General features: G+C 40.6%; 1 protein-coding gene across 1 annotated transcript in view; it reads right to left on the bottom strand.

Annotated features, from left to right (window-relative positions):
- The window catches only part of ATF7IP (activating transcription factor 7 interacting protein), a 35,120-nt gene extending 24,892 nt beyond the window's left edge, over nucleotides 1-10,228 (bottom strand). Inside the window, exons 1-7 of the mRNA XM_008940816.1 lie at nucleotides 9,187-10,228; nucleotides 7,978-8,064; nucleotides 7,016-7,161; nucleotides 5,750-5,887; nucleotides 2,584-2,649; nucleotides 1,834-1,907; nucleotides 1,247-1,335 (exon numbers count right to left, since the gene is read on the bottom strand). Of these exons, the coding sequence (XP_008939064.1) occupies nucleotides 1,247-1,335; nucleotides 1,834-1,907; nucleotides 2,584-2,649; nucleotides 5,750-5,887; nucleotides 7,016-7,161; nucleotides 7,978-8,064; nucleotides 9,187-10,228 (1,642 nt within the window). The remainder of the gene's footprint in view (nucleotides 1-1,246; nucleotides 1,336-1,833; nucleotides 1,908-2,583; nucleotides 2,650-5,749; nucleotides 5,888-7,015; nucleotides 7,162-7,977; nucleotides 8,065-9,186) is intronic.
- Between the last annotated feature and the right edge of the window lie 5,920 nt (nucleotides 10,229-16,148).

Below are 16,148 nucleotides of genomic sequence, written 5' to 3' on the forward strand. Positions count from 1 at the left end.
GGTGAGGGTGGCGAGTCACTGGAATAGGATGTCCAGAGAAGCTGTGAATGCCCAACCCCCTACCATAATAAGTGTTCAAAATCAGGCTGGATGGGCCTTTGAGCAACCTGGTCTAGTGGAAGATGTCCTGGCCCGCTGCAGAGATGTTGGACTAGATGATACTTAAAGGTCACTTCCCATCCAAACCACTCTATGAAAAAATGTGGTATCTGATTAACTTTTTTTCCAAGAAAGGTTACAGATCCTCTTTTTCTGTTGTGTACTCTGATATTCAATGGCCTAGTTAAAGACACAGTTAATACTGTATTTCTGTTTGAAAGAAGTGTAAGTAAATGGAAAAAAAAATTAAGATACACAAAGAACTATGACACGAACAGGTCTGAAGAACACTCCAGGACTATTGAAAACATATGAAATGCAGCATTTTAAATGCTCATTACAGAAATGGTAGAACAACTGGTCCTTCAGCAAACACAAAGAAAACAAGCCTAAAGTCAGTTATGACTAACTTGCATAGGTAGGACCTTGTATCCAGAAGGTTCTACTGAAATCAAGGAGTAGTGTGCTGAAGAAGATACTTGCTTTCATGCAACAAAATGTTGTGATTCAATATAAGGATCATGAGCACAATACACTACAGAAAACCAGTACATGCCTACTATGAGACAAGTCTGTGGAAAAGACTCAACATTCGATATTTGGTAAACTATAAAATCAAAGAGGGTATTACTACAACGAAAGTAATTAATGGGGTCGATTCTACATTCCCCATGAAAATTCTAAATTAAAATTCTAATCTAGAAATTCAATTTTCCAACTTGATTCCCTTAAGGAATGGGGCTTATGACTTCCTTTAGTTCCCCACTCACCTTTTATGGACATTAGATAGTGGGGAAGATACCAGCATTCTACTATGATCAAGTACAAAAAAGGCCTGTGAGCCACATGTTTCCCTTCTCGGCAGCTCAGAGACTGAGTTTTGCTGACATATCCAGCAAGCAGTCTGGTGAAGTATCTAATCTACCAGTGTGTTCTCATTGGCCAAATCAACACATTTTTTCCCTTACCTGGTAAGCATACTACAGAAACAAACTGGCAATATGATACAGAGCTATAAATAATAGGATTTGATGTCAGGAAAAAACCCAGTCACAAATGCTAGTTTTGTTCAGTTCCACTAGTTCCTCTTCAATGGAAAGAATACAGTTTTTAAAGAAATGTGTTTAGTCCACAAGTGGTTTCTTACTTGCAGTCACAGGAGCTTGAAAAGTTGCTGGTGTGTTCTCTGCTACATTCCTCTTTGACTCCAGTATTTGCCTCACTGTGCCAGCATTTCTATGGAATGAGGTTTTAGTTAACATTTCTCAAGCGGCCACATCAGGTATAATCATGAACAGTACAATGATGAGAACACCTCTTACTTTACAGCTGTCCTTTTCATATGTTCTAGACCCATTTATTTTATGCCCGCATCTACTCCCCCATTAACTTTTTATATTCCTCTACTAAAAAAAAAAGGCAGAATTATTTTGAATTTTCATGTGCTGTCATTAAGTTTGCCTTTCACCATGAGTTTTCCCTTCCTTGAAATTAAACTTCCAGTTTTATCCATTAATTTTTAACTACTGAAACCCTTATCTCAGTTTACCTAAGAATGGAATCAATACTGTCCATTTATGACTTCTGGGAAAGAAAATCTTAAATTTTACAATGAAAAGCAAGGAAGGGAATGCACTTTAATTAGAAAAACAGAGGGATTATCCCTTACTGCAGGTATGTCAAGGTTCCTGCTGTAAATGTTAGACTGTAACATGGTCAGGGTGGTTTGCTCACCGGTACGGCACGCTGCTCGTGCTCACAGTGTCACCTGCTGCTTTTGCTGGAGAGGGAGGTGCATTTGGGCAACTCTGCAGAGAGGGAAAAAAAGCCATAACAAAACAACTATCAGTCAGCTTGCAAACTTATGCTTTCATTGTGTTTCATATCTATTCCTTCCTGTGTGAGACAGATGTTTTCTGGAGCCAATGCTGTAGGAGAACTTGATGTGTTTTTACAAGCCCCCAAAACTTCCTTGGTCCTACTGCCTCCCCCTCTCCTACATCCCCCTTTTTTGTAAATCTCTGACCTTAAGGATTTTATAGAATCAAAATTTCTTCTTGAATGCCAATACACTTTTAGCTTCCACTTCTTTATGGTAATTAATCCAAAATACTCATTCTAGACACAGAGAAATACTATTGATCGTATGCACTCCTCTCCTCTTTCACCCCCAAAATCAGGGTACTGGGATTCACTGTTATCTAACCTGTGCTCTTTGTATTGAAGTAAAATAGATTTACTTACATATGGTTTCAGGTACTTTCACACTGATCATACCTAAAGAATCTTCTGCACAAATCAGAATTATGTAACAGGTATGAGATTACTCTTTCATAATCACTGGCGCTAGCTGAACAAGACAGGCTACTTTGTAAATGCCACTGAACAACCAAGTTGCATCTTTCTGCATATAACATTTATTTTTCAACATGGGGGTTAGGATAACTCAGAAAAAATAAATATAAAAATACATTTATTTCTTACTTCCTGTCTTTTCTTCAAGTCCTCCCTGGCTGCTCCAAACCGCCTTGTCAATCTAGCAATTTTAGCCTAGATGGGAAGATGAAAAAGAAACAAACCATAAACAACCTCCACAAGAACCATCAAGGGAATGATACAAAATAGAAGATACATAATGAAGACATCAAGGCAAAGGCTATTTTCTTATCAGAGGAAGTTATTCTCCCTTGAAATACAGTACGATGAAATCATGTCATAGTAGCAGAAAGACACAGAGGTGTATTGCCACCGAGGTACCTCGGGGACAACTCCAATTATTCTGTCCTAGTCACAACTGAAGAAACAGAACCCATCTTGCAGAGGCTCATGCAATATTCTGCATGAATGAAAGCACCTAAATGCATCTGTCTGCTTTAATGCCTCATGTTTCAACCGTACTGAGAAGTGCATCCCTTTTTGGCTTTCATGTTATCTGTTCTCCCATTTACCCCTCTCACTGACACACTACGTATCACACACACCTTACTGCTCTCTTTGTTCTGCTCTAGATGATGTTGAGGTATCAGGTTCATTATCTTTAGCACAATTCGTACATCTTGGTCCTTTACTTCTTGTGTTGCCCACAATATCCTGTTTGGTGTCTACTCCCCCTGTAAGTACCTCAGCATTACAGGATCCTATTTACCCTGGCTAGGCTGCAGTTCTGGTGGCTGACTTGTTCTGAGACAGCAGCTGTGCCACTTGTTCAAAGCAGATGCTCTTTTTATTTTGTAGCACAAAAAGAAAAGTTAAATTGTTTTTACAAACTCCTGAAAACACTAGATTAAGCACTAGAAGAATGAAAGTTCTAAAAAAACCAGCAAGTTCCATATGCCATAACTGCAGAACTTCTTAGCTAAAAGGAATCACAGAATCACTATTGTTGGAAATGACTTCTATGATCACCAAGTCCAACCTTCATGGAGCTGGTCCATTTGGAAGCCTCACCTCTTTCACATTTTTTACAAAGCCACATGACTGGCTACAGTTATAGTCTGGCTTAAATTACATTTATATTTCAATTTCTGTTACCTTTTACAACATAGATGAGTTTTGGAGCACCCTGCATAACAAAACTCTGCAAGCTTAGACAGTGAGTGTATTAACACATGCACAACCTTTGTGCTGAGTTTGTGTGCAGTGAGATTTTTGGTAGTGGGCGAGGGGCTACGGAGGTGGCTTCTGTATGAGGCTTCTAGAAGCTTCCCCAGCTCCAAGTCAGACCCACCACTGGCCAAGGCTGAGCCAAACAATGATGGTAGAAGTGCCTCTGATATTCTAGACTGAATATTAGGAAGAATTTATTTACTGGCCGAGTGGTGAGACATTGGCCCAGGCTGCCCAGGGAGGTGGTGGAGTCACCATCCCTGGAGGGGTTAAAAAAACATGCAGATGTGGTGCTATGGGGCATGGTTTAGGGGCCATTGTAGTGCTGGGTTGATGGTTAGAATCTAAGAGGGGAAAAACCTGTTAGGCAATTTCTTTTGTTTTGTAGAGGAGTGGGATGAGAGGAACAACTATGTGATGTGGACCCCTAGGTCAGTGAGGCAGGAGAAGGGGAAGTGCAGCAGTGCTAGAATGCTCCTGCAGCCTGTGGTGAGATGCAGGCCGGGCCCTGCAGCCAGCAGGGATTAACAGTGCAGCAGATGCCACCTGCAGCCCGGGGGGGGCCCTGGGCCAGAGCAGATGACAGTGTCTGAAGAAGGCTGGGACCCTGAGGGAAGCTTGCACTGGAGCAGTTCCTTGCTGGGAGGACTACACCCTCTGGAAGGGACCCACACTGGAGCAGTTCATGAAGAGCCACTGTCCTGCCGGACGGGCTCATGCTGAACAAGCTGATGGAAGACTGTCTCCTGTGGGAGTGATGCCACAATGGAGCAGGGAGGACTGTGAGGTGTCCTCCCTCTGAGGAGGACGGAGTGGCAGATACAACATGTGATGGACTGACCACAACCCCCATTCCCTGTTCCTTGTGCTGCTGGTGGGGAGGAAGTAGAGAATCTGGATGCAGAGCTGAGCCTTGGAAGAAGGGAGGGATGGAAGGAATGTGTTTTTAATATCTGGTTGTATTTCTCATTATCCTACTCTAATCCAGTTGTTAAATTAGTGGTTTTGTTGTTTAAATTAAGTTGATGGGGGTTTTTTCTCCTCGAAGTTACGTGTTTTTTTTCTCATGACTAAAATTGGTGAGTGTGGCCTCTGTCCTTCATCCTGACCCTCAAGCCTTCTGTTATATTTCCTCCTGCCCATTCCACCAGAGATGGGTAGGAGTGAGAGGAGTGAGCAAGTGCTGCATAGTGCTTTGTTGCCAGCTGGGTGGGCCTAAACCACAGCAGCCTTATACAATGTTATTAATTTGACACTGTAGTTGATGGCTAAAGACACAAGTATACTCCAGGCATCTTAGATGGTACTGAACAAAAAGTCAACATAAAAGGAAGGGAAGAGTGATGTATTACAAACCAGTCTGGCAAAGCAAATCGGCCTTACTGTTTGCATTTTTTATGACACAAGCATTTAATTGCCTTGTCACTCCAGAATTCCTTCATTTCTGTGATGTCTCTGATGTGATCACTATGTACCTTGCTTCTACAAAGCATATAAGAAAGTATATTGCATTCAACACTAGCTGTTTGTGTCCTTGCTAGATCATAATTATTTAGTTTCTGGGGAAGTAACATGGAAAAGTAACATGTGATGCTTATGTGTTTGAACATTCTACAGAGTCCAGTGCTATCATCCTGTCCTTTTTGCATTTTCAAGCAAATTTCTGGCTTTATACAGGCATTTGAAATTTTCATACTTAGGATTTACTTGAAAAATGTCTAAAGGGAACAGAAGAATGGAAAAGTGGTTTATTCACAGCAAATTAATCAGGATGGCAGAAGGAAATTGTGGTTGTGGGGTTTTGTTTTTGGTTTTTTTTTTTTTTTTTCCTTAATGATTAATTGGTTGCTATCTTCTTTCCAAGTAGGGCAATAGAATTTTACAACTCAAAAGTGACATTAGGATTTGCTGCTTCCCACCCTCCTCCCCACTGTGGAGTCAAAATGGCTTCACTACTGACAACTACAGCAGACTTCCTACTGAATGCTGAGGAACTGATCTTGAAATGTGACTGCAGTATGCAGTTCAACACACACACACTCACCTTCAGTTCAGTAAGCACAGTTTTATGCCTCTTGTTACATTCTACTCTCTCTATTCGTGCTTTCAAGTCTGCCAGAGTCTTGTCAAATAGAGCACACTGTAAAGCAGTAAGTTTTTCTTCTAACAATTTCTGGATAATCTGCAAAATTATTATAAAAAAATAACAATAGTAATGCAATTACAGAATCTGGGAGACCACCTATTACATTATTCTCAACTCTTAAGTATCCAGCTACAAACAGAACAATGGCAAGTTGTGCCTTGTCAAACAAATAAATCTATAGTCACCAATAAGCATTTGTGTTTGCACAGCTAAGAAAACTTTCTACATCTATTTTTGACAAACAGAAATGGTTCCTCGTTGCCATTAATTCAAGAAACTGATAAAACCTGATGACATATAAAAAGAACCTAACAACAGAAGGTATTTTCATAAAATGCTGCATTTACACAAACTGATTTTTTGTATTACTTTTCTGTTCTTGAGAGGGATACTGGCAAAGAACAGATGAAGCCATTCAACAAAACTTTATTTATGAGATATGTTTTCCCCTAGCAGAAATGCCCTGTGTTGCTTTTCCTGCAGAACCTTAAGATGAAAAGAGACCCATTTCTGCAAAGGTTACTTGATACACTTATTATTTAATTTCTTCTCCCTCCTATACCTATTGCAGTGCAAAAATTTTCCTTAAGAATCAAAAATAAATGAAGGAGGTTCAGTTTTCTGCACCCCACATTAAGGATGTTACAACAGGCACTAACCAACCAATGCAAGAAGGGCACAAGGTTTTTGTCCTACTCCATGGGTTTCTTTACACGTCGATGGTGCAATAAGGTAATTAACAGCTCTATAAAACCTGCAAAATGCTGTGTTGATTGCACTCTTCTTTGGAGACAGACTTTCTTTATAGCTAGTCACACGATAGAGTGCACCACATAAAAAGTTTTATCACACTGAAATCCTTCCTCTGCTTAGATTCTCCAGTTATAGTCACATAATATTTAAACTCTTAATTCTCAACACACTTCAGATGTAACTCTTGTAGCATAGTTTTCAAACGATAGTTGTTCTCTTCTTAAAAGCAGGGCTATATAAGACTCTGCATGGATTAAGCCACCTCTGCCCTTTGAATAGGATCCAATTTTCAACCACAAATATAAAGTGTCTGGGGAGGCAGCGCATGCCTGGGAAAAGACAGCTAGTTCAAAGATGTAAGGCAAGTGACAGGGCTCTATTTGCCATCTTTGCTCTGCATCTCCATTCTACCTTTTGTATTTTTTGGTCAACATCCTTTCTGGCTGTAATTTTTACTTGCAGTTCTGCCTCATAATCTTCTTCCATGTACCGACAGCGTTTTGGATGAACACTGTCCATGTCCTCAGATTTGGAACGTTTTCTCCTCCATGTTTCACCTGCAACAATCAGACACAACTGCTTATGAGGAACCTTTGAAAGAGCAGGCATCTGCAGAACACTGTGATTCTTATGAAGTTTCATTTATCCCCAGTTTAAGCTTTTTCATCCTAAACCAATAAGAAGGCCTTTGGAAAAACAAGATGTGTGAAGCAATATAAACATCCAAGGGTCTGAGTTTTTCCCCTTTTCTCCCTCCCCTGGAATGACAGTAAGCACAGAGCTACATCTCCAGCTTTCTTCCATCCATCAGAAAAACTTGTAGGAATACGAAAAAATCCAAAACCTTAACAGTTATAACACTTCGTCCAGACTAGTGAGGACAAGTTTATCATGATCCTCTCTAATAACACAAGTACCACTCCCCTTCTGTGTACTATATTTTATGTCACATAACGAAATTACAGCTGGCATTGTTCAGCTGGAGAAGGCAGTTTAGGGGAGATTTTATAATGTGTAAATTACCTCATGGGTGGAGAGTGAAAAAGAGCAAGACTCTTAGCAAATACCAGTGGAAGATGGGAGAGAAATGGATGCACACTGAAATACAGGAAATTTCATTCAAACGTATCAAAACCCTTTTACTGTGAGGGTGGTCAAACACTGGAAGTGGAACACTGGAATGCTGGGGAGTCTCCAACTGTGGAGACACCCAAAACCTGTCTGGACATGGGTTTGAGCAAACTGCTTTAGGTGACCTGGTTTTCAGCAGGGGGTGTGTGCTAGATAATCTCCAAAGGTCCCTTCCAGCCTCAGTGATTCTGTGTTTCTACCAGGTGCCACCAGTGAAGCACCCCAGCTTTAACATCACGTACTTATCTCTGCGGGTTTCTCGTGCTCTTTGTGGGCGACGACTTCTTTATCTTCATAATTTTCCTTTCCTCTCTCCTCTTCCACCTCTTCTATGAGCAGAAGTAAAAAATACATATGTTATTTATGCTGGCCTACAAAATGTCTCACAGAAGTCCTGTTTTGACTAGTGAACTTAGAATACTTATGAGAAATCATGTTAGGGAAGGCAAGAGAAACAACTATGACACAGAGGGAATGCTGGGATGAAAAAAAATCAGAAGATGCCTTCAGAGCAAACATTTGAACTACCCTACAACACAGTAAGATTCAATTCTGGATTTGCTTAGCTTTAAAACCAACAGAATGCCTTAAAGTTACCTCTGAAATGAACCTGTATTTTTAATGTAGTTAAAGTTTGGAACAAAATATTTTAGTTTATTTTTCATTTAGGAAAAAAGTGTAAACACTTCAGTAACAAAATACTAGTATGTTTATTTACAATTGGCAAATTCATTCATGGTCTTAACAGTAGATAAGGCTTAGATTCTTCTTTTCTTAACAAATATGAATCTTCATTTAAATTTTCTTTCTAATATCAAGTATCACAAATTAAGACTAATAATAACAGATGCAGTTTAGAAAATTCTTGAAGAAAAATCTGAAGTAACTCCTCCAAATGCACAGAGGTTAAAAAGAAAAATGCTAAAACTTCCTGAAAACTTCTGATATATATTCCAAGAATTTCCATTATGTGTTCCATACAGGCTGTATTTTCCACCTCATGTGCTTGCTAGATACAACTTACAACTATTACTTTTAAGATTACAATAAAATCTGTGCAGAATAGAACAGACCAAGTCAGCACTGTTATGCACATCTTGATCTGTACACTTCTCTAATTTCCCATTTTCCTTTTGTTATCACAGCAGAGTTGACTAGCTTTTTTTAGAGAAAGTTCTGGCTACAAAGATATGCTTGATGCTCTCTTATATTTAACTTCTATTAACTCAACCAAACAAATCTTGAAGTCGACAGTTTTTTAGTGTTACTCTTTTTTTTTTTTTTTTCCCCAGACCTCCAATTCCATCCCTGAACACTGTAAGACTACATAGCAGAGAACTGGTCAGTAAGACTGCCCTTCTGGATTTAGAAACATGTTGCAGGTGTGTCATTCTAGGAAATGAACAAAATCCCAGACTTGAAGGAGAACTAACAATGAAGAAAATCCTTACCTGGAAGACTTGCCTCGTTTGGTGGTATCACCTCAGAATGCTCCTTCTCATCACAGGGATCCTCTTCATCAGACAGCACCAAGAACGCCTCTCTCGGCAGACTTTCGTTGCTTTCCTGCTTGGATGGTGAACTCAAGCAGCTGTCTATTTTCTCCTCTAAATCTGTGATTGTGTCATCCACTGGAAGCAGAGAACTTTTAGAAAAACAGCTCAGTTCATCTTCAGCAGGAGCTAGTTTTTCCAAAATTGGAATAATTTCATCCGTTTCCATGCAGTCAGCATTGCCCAAGATGCTCTCACTTGGCTCATCTGTTGCCTTCTGTTCAGTGGTTTCTGACAAACCTGTGGTGCTGTCTCGCTTGTCCTTTGGTTCCTCATCAGTTTCCACACTGCTGGAGATGGCTTCTTCTCCAACAGCATCTTCGGCACTTACTGCTGCAGTCCTCTTTCCATCACTAGATGAATCAGAATTAATAGTTAAGTCCTCTGTTTCTCCCTTCTCTTCAGAAGGGTCACTAGTCTCACAAACTGATTTACTTGCACCTTCTGATGGGACATTACTCTCTCTTTGGTCCAAATGATCTTCTTTATTATTTTCTTCATGGAAGTTATCTTTATTGCTACCCTGCACTTCATTTTCAATCTCACAAGCTAAAGCAGTACCAGTATCTTTATCTTGCTCAGGAGTAACGTTCTCTGGGGACACAGTCACAGGTTTGGGTTCTATGTCATTGACTGCTTTACTTTCAGGGCTTTTGGCTTCACTGATTTCATCAGAAGCTGTTCTTCCTTCTTCAGAGTTAACACACAAGTCCACTAGGCCATTAACTTCCTTCTTTTCCTCCGTACAGTCGGTATTGCTTGAAGGGGAATTCAAATCAGAATCTCCATTCTCATGCTTACCGTTTAGCAGTTTAACTTCAGCTGCCTTCAACAGCTCCTCCTTAACCTTACAGACAGCTTCAAGTTGCTGTCGATCACTTGCTCTCATGGTTTTTCGTGCTTTAAAGACTTTTTTCTGTGTTTCTTCTGTGCTATCCATTTTGACCCTAAAAAAAAAAAAAATTCAGAAAGAATTGTGAAGGTAATGACTTATTATCATCACATTAAAGCCTTCTGAAGGAAGATACTTTGTGCATTTAGCACGTTGACGTTACTTTGACGTATTGTTTGAAAATCTGCTTTATCAAACCAATGAACAGAGTTCAGTCCAGCATTACCCAGCAACTTCATATAACTTCCTCGAAAAACACCAAAATCTTGTTTCATTTGTTTCCATTAAACAAAACAAACAAAAAATCCACAGGGATTTTTCAACTGCCCCCCCTCACATGGTTTTGGTTTAGAACCCAGTTTCAAAGGATTAGAGATGATAACATTGTTCAGGAGCAGAGAGCAGCTGAGGAACTTGTTACAGCCTAAACGAGACCCAGGAACTAAGATCCTGCTGCTAACCAGTGCAGCTCTGCTACAGCTACCACGCCGTCCTGCCTGGGACAGAGCTCCTCCTGAGTTTCTCAAAACACACGAAAACTCCCTCAGGTAACAGTAGTTGAAAGATATTACAGTAAGTAGAAAACAGAAAGAAAAACTGGGCAGTTATGCCTGCATGACTTGTATTTTTTCCAGAAGCACTAGATAAGCAGACGTTGATACCATTGATAGAGCCCAATTATTACACAAAGGATGCAGTTTAAAACCTGGTACAGATCACATTGCATCTTCCCCCAATGCACTTTCACTCACAGAGCTGAGAACCTCATTAATAAAACTGCATTTACTCTTTTCCTGTGGGGTATGATTTTTTTTATTTCATTTTTACAAGATAAAAAAAAAGCAGGACTATGGTGAACACTAGCTCAGATCAGCGATGGTTTTGTACAATCAAACCATAAAATTCACAAAACAGATCCCACAGCCTCTAAGTAACAGTTTGGCTCCAGCCTTTTTGGAACCAGCCTTTCCTACAAGTTTCCAGTGGCTGTAAGGTTTAGGCTCCTCTTCAGCTCTCAAGTTCCATCAGCATCTTATCATTGATCACATGTTTTAGGCTGCTATCATTTTAGTAGTCCTCTGCTGGATCCTTGCTAGTTTACTTGGAACTTGTTTAAGAAGGAAATTATTTCACATTTATGCATTGCCCAACTAGAATATGCTACAGTAAAATAAGAATATATCCTCTAACGTGCAACGTGAATTTAACTACCCGGACAAACTCTAAATCTTGCAATCATGACACACCATACTTTAAAATCCTAGATTTGCTTTTAGATTAGTTAAAATGATGTGAAAAATTACAGACAAAACAGAAAGCTATATGATAATAACAAGCTGACTTCCTCCCATTTTGCATTTCCTATCAACACAACACCGAGATCTGCTTTACTTCAAAATTCTTTTCTGTGTGATGAGCTAGAATCCTTGTATTTGAGTAACTCATGGTGCTTAAATAACACTTGAATTCACACCTCAGGAACAGATGAGCCAATCTTCACAAGATGCTGTGTATCAGTTCTACTTACAGACACTTAACACCATCAAGACATGATTTTTTCCAGACTGAGATAGATTTTCTGAACATGATTGCCTTCTATTGCATTGCCACTAGTGGGAGCAAAATACAGGACCTGCAGAAAAACTAATCTGGAAGATCAATTTTTTTCTAGAAAATGTTCTCATCACATAACCATTTCCAGTCTGTCAAGGGTTAGGGCTGGGCCAGGCACTAGACAATGGCAGATGCTCTGTATTAACGCCTCCCCCTTCCCAGAGGGGAAGAGAAAGGGAGGAAGGGACAGAAACTTGCAAACTGAAATAAACCCCTGAACTAGCTTTTAAGAAAATTAAAATAATAACATGAAATATACAAAAATATATACAAACCAAATACTGAACCCAAGCTCCCTGATGGCAATTCCATCATCATCACCACTGTACTGTGGGCAGGCACTTGGCAAGTCCCTCACTGGACCCAGCATCAGATTGGAACTGGATTCAGGAGTGGACTCAGGACTGGACACTGCCCACTGAAGAGAGCCTGACCCTTGTGATCCCTCAACTTCATACTGAATGTGACAGATATGGGATGGAATAGCTCATTGGTCAGTTTAGGGTCAACTGTCCTGTCTTTGTCTCCTCACAGGTGTGACCTTTTACCTTCTGCACCCCAAACGTGGCAGACAAGATTTAGCAGTGACCTTGGTCTGCACAGGGGTAAGTAAGTATAAGTGATAAACTTTCTGCACACACCAATCCCTGGCTGTAACTCTAAACATCAAGTTATTTATAAGAGACTGAGCTGAAAAGTAAAGTCACTGAACAGAATTAGTTCTATTCTAACTCAAACCAGGACACAATCAGATGAAATATGAAATCCAGGTGCACTGTGGGTGAGCAGGTGAACTCCTTCCAGAGTTGTCTACATATTAAAATACAGTATCTTCATATTCCTCCAGAAAAATACACACTTAACAACGTAATTGTAGTCCTGAAATTAGGAGCAGCATATAAAACCCTTCAGTATTTCAACAGTGAGTGTGCAGTTTGAGGCACACCCTTTCCTTCCACCCAAGAACTCGGAACGTAAGCACGTTTTTCACATGGCTACAAAAGCATGTCAGCTTGTCACCTAACAGAGTATGAGTGAGCACCGTGCCAGTGTTCCCTGTACAGAACCCCCTGCCCCGAACATGCACCCTGGCACAGATGTGTAACTGCTGTGGTTTAACCCCAGCCAGCAACAGAGCACCATGCAGCCACCCACTCATTCTCCCCCACCCCAAGGGGCATGGGGAGGAGAAAGGGAAGAAAAAGTTAAATCCTCATGGGGCAAGATGAGAATAGTTCTGTAACTAAAACAAAACAATAATAATAACAATAACGAGAATAACGCAAAGGAATAGACTGAAAAGAGAACTACAGCCCAAGACAAGTGATGCACAGTACAACTGCTCACCACGTGCTGACTGATGCCCGAGCAGCGACTTGCCCCCGGACCAGCTCCCCCAGTTCCTATACTGGGCATGCCATTACATGGCATGGAACATCCCTTTGGCCAGTTTGGAGCAGCTCTCTTGGCTACACTCCCTCACTGCTTCTTGTGCACCTGCACACTACCAAAACATGGCAAGTCAAAAAGTCCTTGATTTCACAGCACAAACCAAAACCATCCATGGATTATCAACGTTATTCTCACGCTAGCTCCCACTTTCAGTACAAAATACAGTGTTCTACCTACTCTGAAGGAAAATTAGCTCCACCTCAGCTGAAATCAGGACAATAGCTTGTAGAGCCGATCTGGAAAAATACGGAATATTCCAAACTGGCTAACCTTGAACAATTCCAAGAGCTCCTAATTAGTGATCAGCTGGCGATAGTCTTCTGTTAATGCAGTGCAGGGATACGGGGCCTCTGCATCAAAATTAAGGCAGACAAGTAGCTTGATCTCCCAGACTGCAATGTGTTCTTTTGTAAGCATTACCCAGAATATAAAAGACTTTATATTACAAAATCCACAATCCTACTTTTGCTGTGACCAAAGCATACACTAAGAGATTAATGTTTACAATTTAAAAATAAAATTAAGTGCATCACTTGAGTAACCATAAAATATTAATATTTTTCTGCTTGTCTCCTTAATCATCTCTATGTGATCCTTCAATTCTATTTTAAATATAAAATAAGGTAAAGCAGAGTAACATAAAGAATACTTCCTTTGTAAATTTTCTAACAGCAATCTTAAAAAAAAAAAACATCACAATAGAGTACCTTTATTTTGATGCATCCTTACTTTCTTCTTTAAAAAAGATACTAAATGAATAAACTTGCATTTCTAATAAGTTTCAAAACTATGTTTACTTTGTATCTTCAGCTATTATCCAAAATCTAGTTTTAAAATAATGCCCTAATACAGTTCTACAGAGAACCAGTACGGGAAAAAAAAAAAAAAAAAAAAAGTTTCTCATAATATTCTGTTCTTAGATGGTTAACTGATGCCTATTTTCAGCTCAATCCCACAATCCTCAGCAGCCAAGGAATATCCAATGAAAGCTGCCCTAAGTGACAAAACGATAAGCACAGACGGGATGAGAAGATGAGCACCAAGCGGTGGTTAACAGCTCCAGATGACGTATCCCTGCAGACCAGCCTCAGAGCACTTCCAGCCATACCCACAAGGGAGCACGCTGCAGCCAAGCAACAGATCTCATATCAGACTCCAGTGAGAGAAGAAAGAATTAAATCAGTAACCAGTTTAGACAGGTTTGGTCATACAAGTGGAAGCCAATCAGCAGCCACCCGATCAATACTGCCTTCCCATCCTTCAGAGGGGTGAGGAGGCTGCTCTTCAGCCAGCAGCTCCAGAGCAGGTTATGTGTACTCAGTTCTGCACAAATAACACATTTACACCCAGCAGGGTTTTGAACATTTGCTGGTAGACTCCCTCTATACCTAACAAGGTTTGGTTACGTTTGTCGTGCACCTCCCTCGTCTGGTGCCTACATTATTTTCAGTTTATACTCAGCTGTGTGACCAAATCACAGGAAGGAAATGAGTGGCCCAGGCACCGAGCTGGTGGAAAGGTGTATTTCAGTCCAGAGAAGGGCACTTGTACACAACAGCACAAAATGACTCCTGCGCGCAGAGCCAAATGTGTAAGGGTTAAATGCTGTGCAGAAGGTGGTAGGGTTTGAGTCGGTTTTATTTTCATTCTTTTAAATGCAATAATAATTTTTGAAACACCAACACACAAAACCATTATTTCTTTAGATACCACTTATGAAGTGTCCCTTTCTAAGCTTGAAAGTCACATATACCTCAGCACAAAGAAACACAAACACACCATCAGACACTTCCATTCAATAACATTTTGAGGTTTCTTTCTGGTGTGTTAAATGGCAAAACCAAAATGTGCCAGTGCAGCTAGGAATACATGAAGGACTCCTCTTTCAGGCAATTAAGGAGTACTCCCTTTATTTCCTCATTGGTATTGTTACTCTGCAGAGATTGCAGCTCTGAAGCAGCAAAGGAAGTATCAGTTTAGCTATCTTGGATTAGCCTCTACTCGTGTGCTCCTATGCAGAGTTGCCTGAAGCTCAGCCAGTCAGCGAGCAGCTGCCCGAATCCTGCCTGGGAACAGGCAGCGGACAAAAAGAAGGTCATGGAAACATGAACGGGGGGGGGTGAGGGGGGACTGGAATCTAAACAATAGTGCATAATGGTGTTTGCATTTTGTCACTGGTCTAGAACAGCACTGACACATGGTTCCTGGTGCTAGCCAAAACCGCCACAACCATGAAAGACTTGCTAAGGCACAAGAACTGCACGGAGAAACAGAAGCACACGATCGTGACACTCAGTGCGCCAATATGCAAACCCACCTCAAGGGTTAACGTAGCCAGGTCCAGAAAAAAGAGGCAGCAAATGGTCAGGAGTATCTAGTTCTAGATGGAGAGTCCTACACAATGAAAACTGTGAATAGAACCTACCTTTTAAGTAGTGGTTCATAAAAAGCAGTTTTCAGTTGAAATCCTCTGTAGCAGTATTGATGGAAACTGTCAAAAATTTAAAAACTATTTTCAAAAATGGAAGAACAAAAAACCACCGCCATTTATGATCTATTCTTGCAACACACGCACTGAAACGGTGTGCCAATCATTTGGTTTCCTACCACCAATACAAGTCTACTACCTTGCTGGCTGAATGCAAAGCACTCACCAACAGCCTCCTGAGACCCACACACTGCTGTGCTTCTGTTTTAAAGGCAGTGAACAAAACAGAGAACACACGGTAAGTGCAAACAGTGTTTTTTCCTAGCACGCCACAGATGATTTGAGTTTTCCTCCCTCTTGAACTGAAACTATGTTAGTGTTGGCTGAACGAATGAGAGAAGAACGTGCCATTTCCTAAGGAACAACTACGTCGCCACTGCCCTATCTCACCCAGCACCCACAGAAGGCACCGGG

Source organism: Merops nubicus, unplaced genomic scaffold, assembly GCF_000691845.1.
Source record: "Merops nubicus isolate BGI_N331 unplaced genomic scaffold, ASM69184v1 scaffold7685, whole genome shotgun sequence".
Taxonomy (NCBI): domain Eukaryota; kingdom Metazoa; phylum Chordata; class Aves; order Coraciiformes; family Meropidae; genus Merops; species Merops nubicus.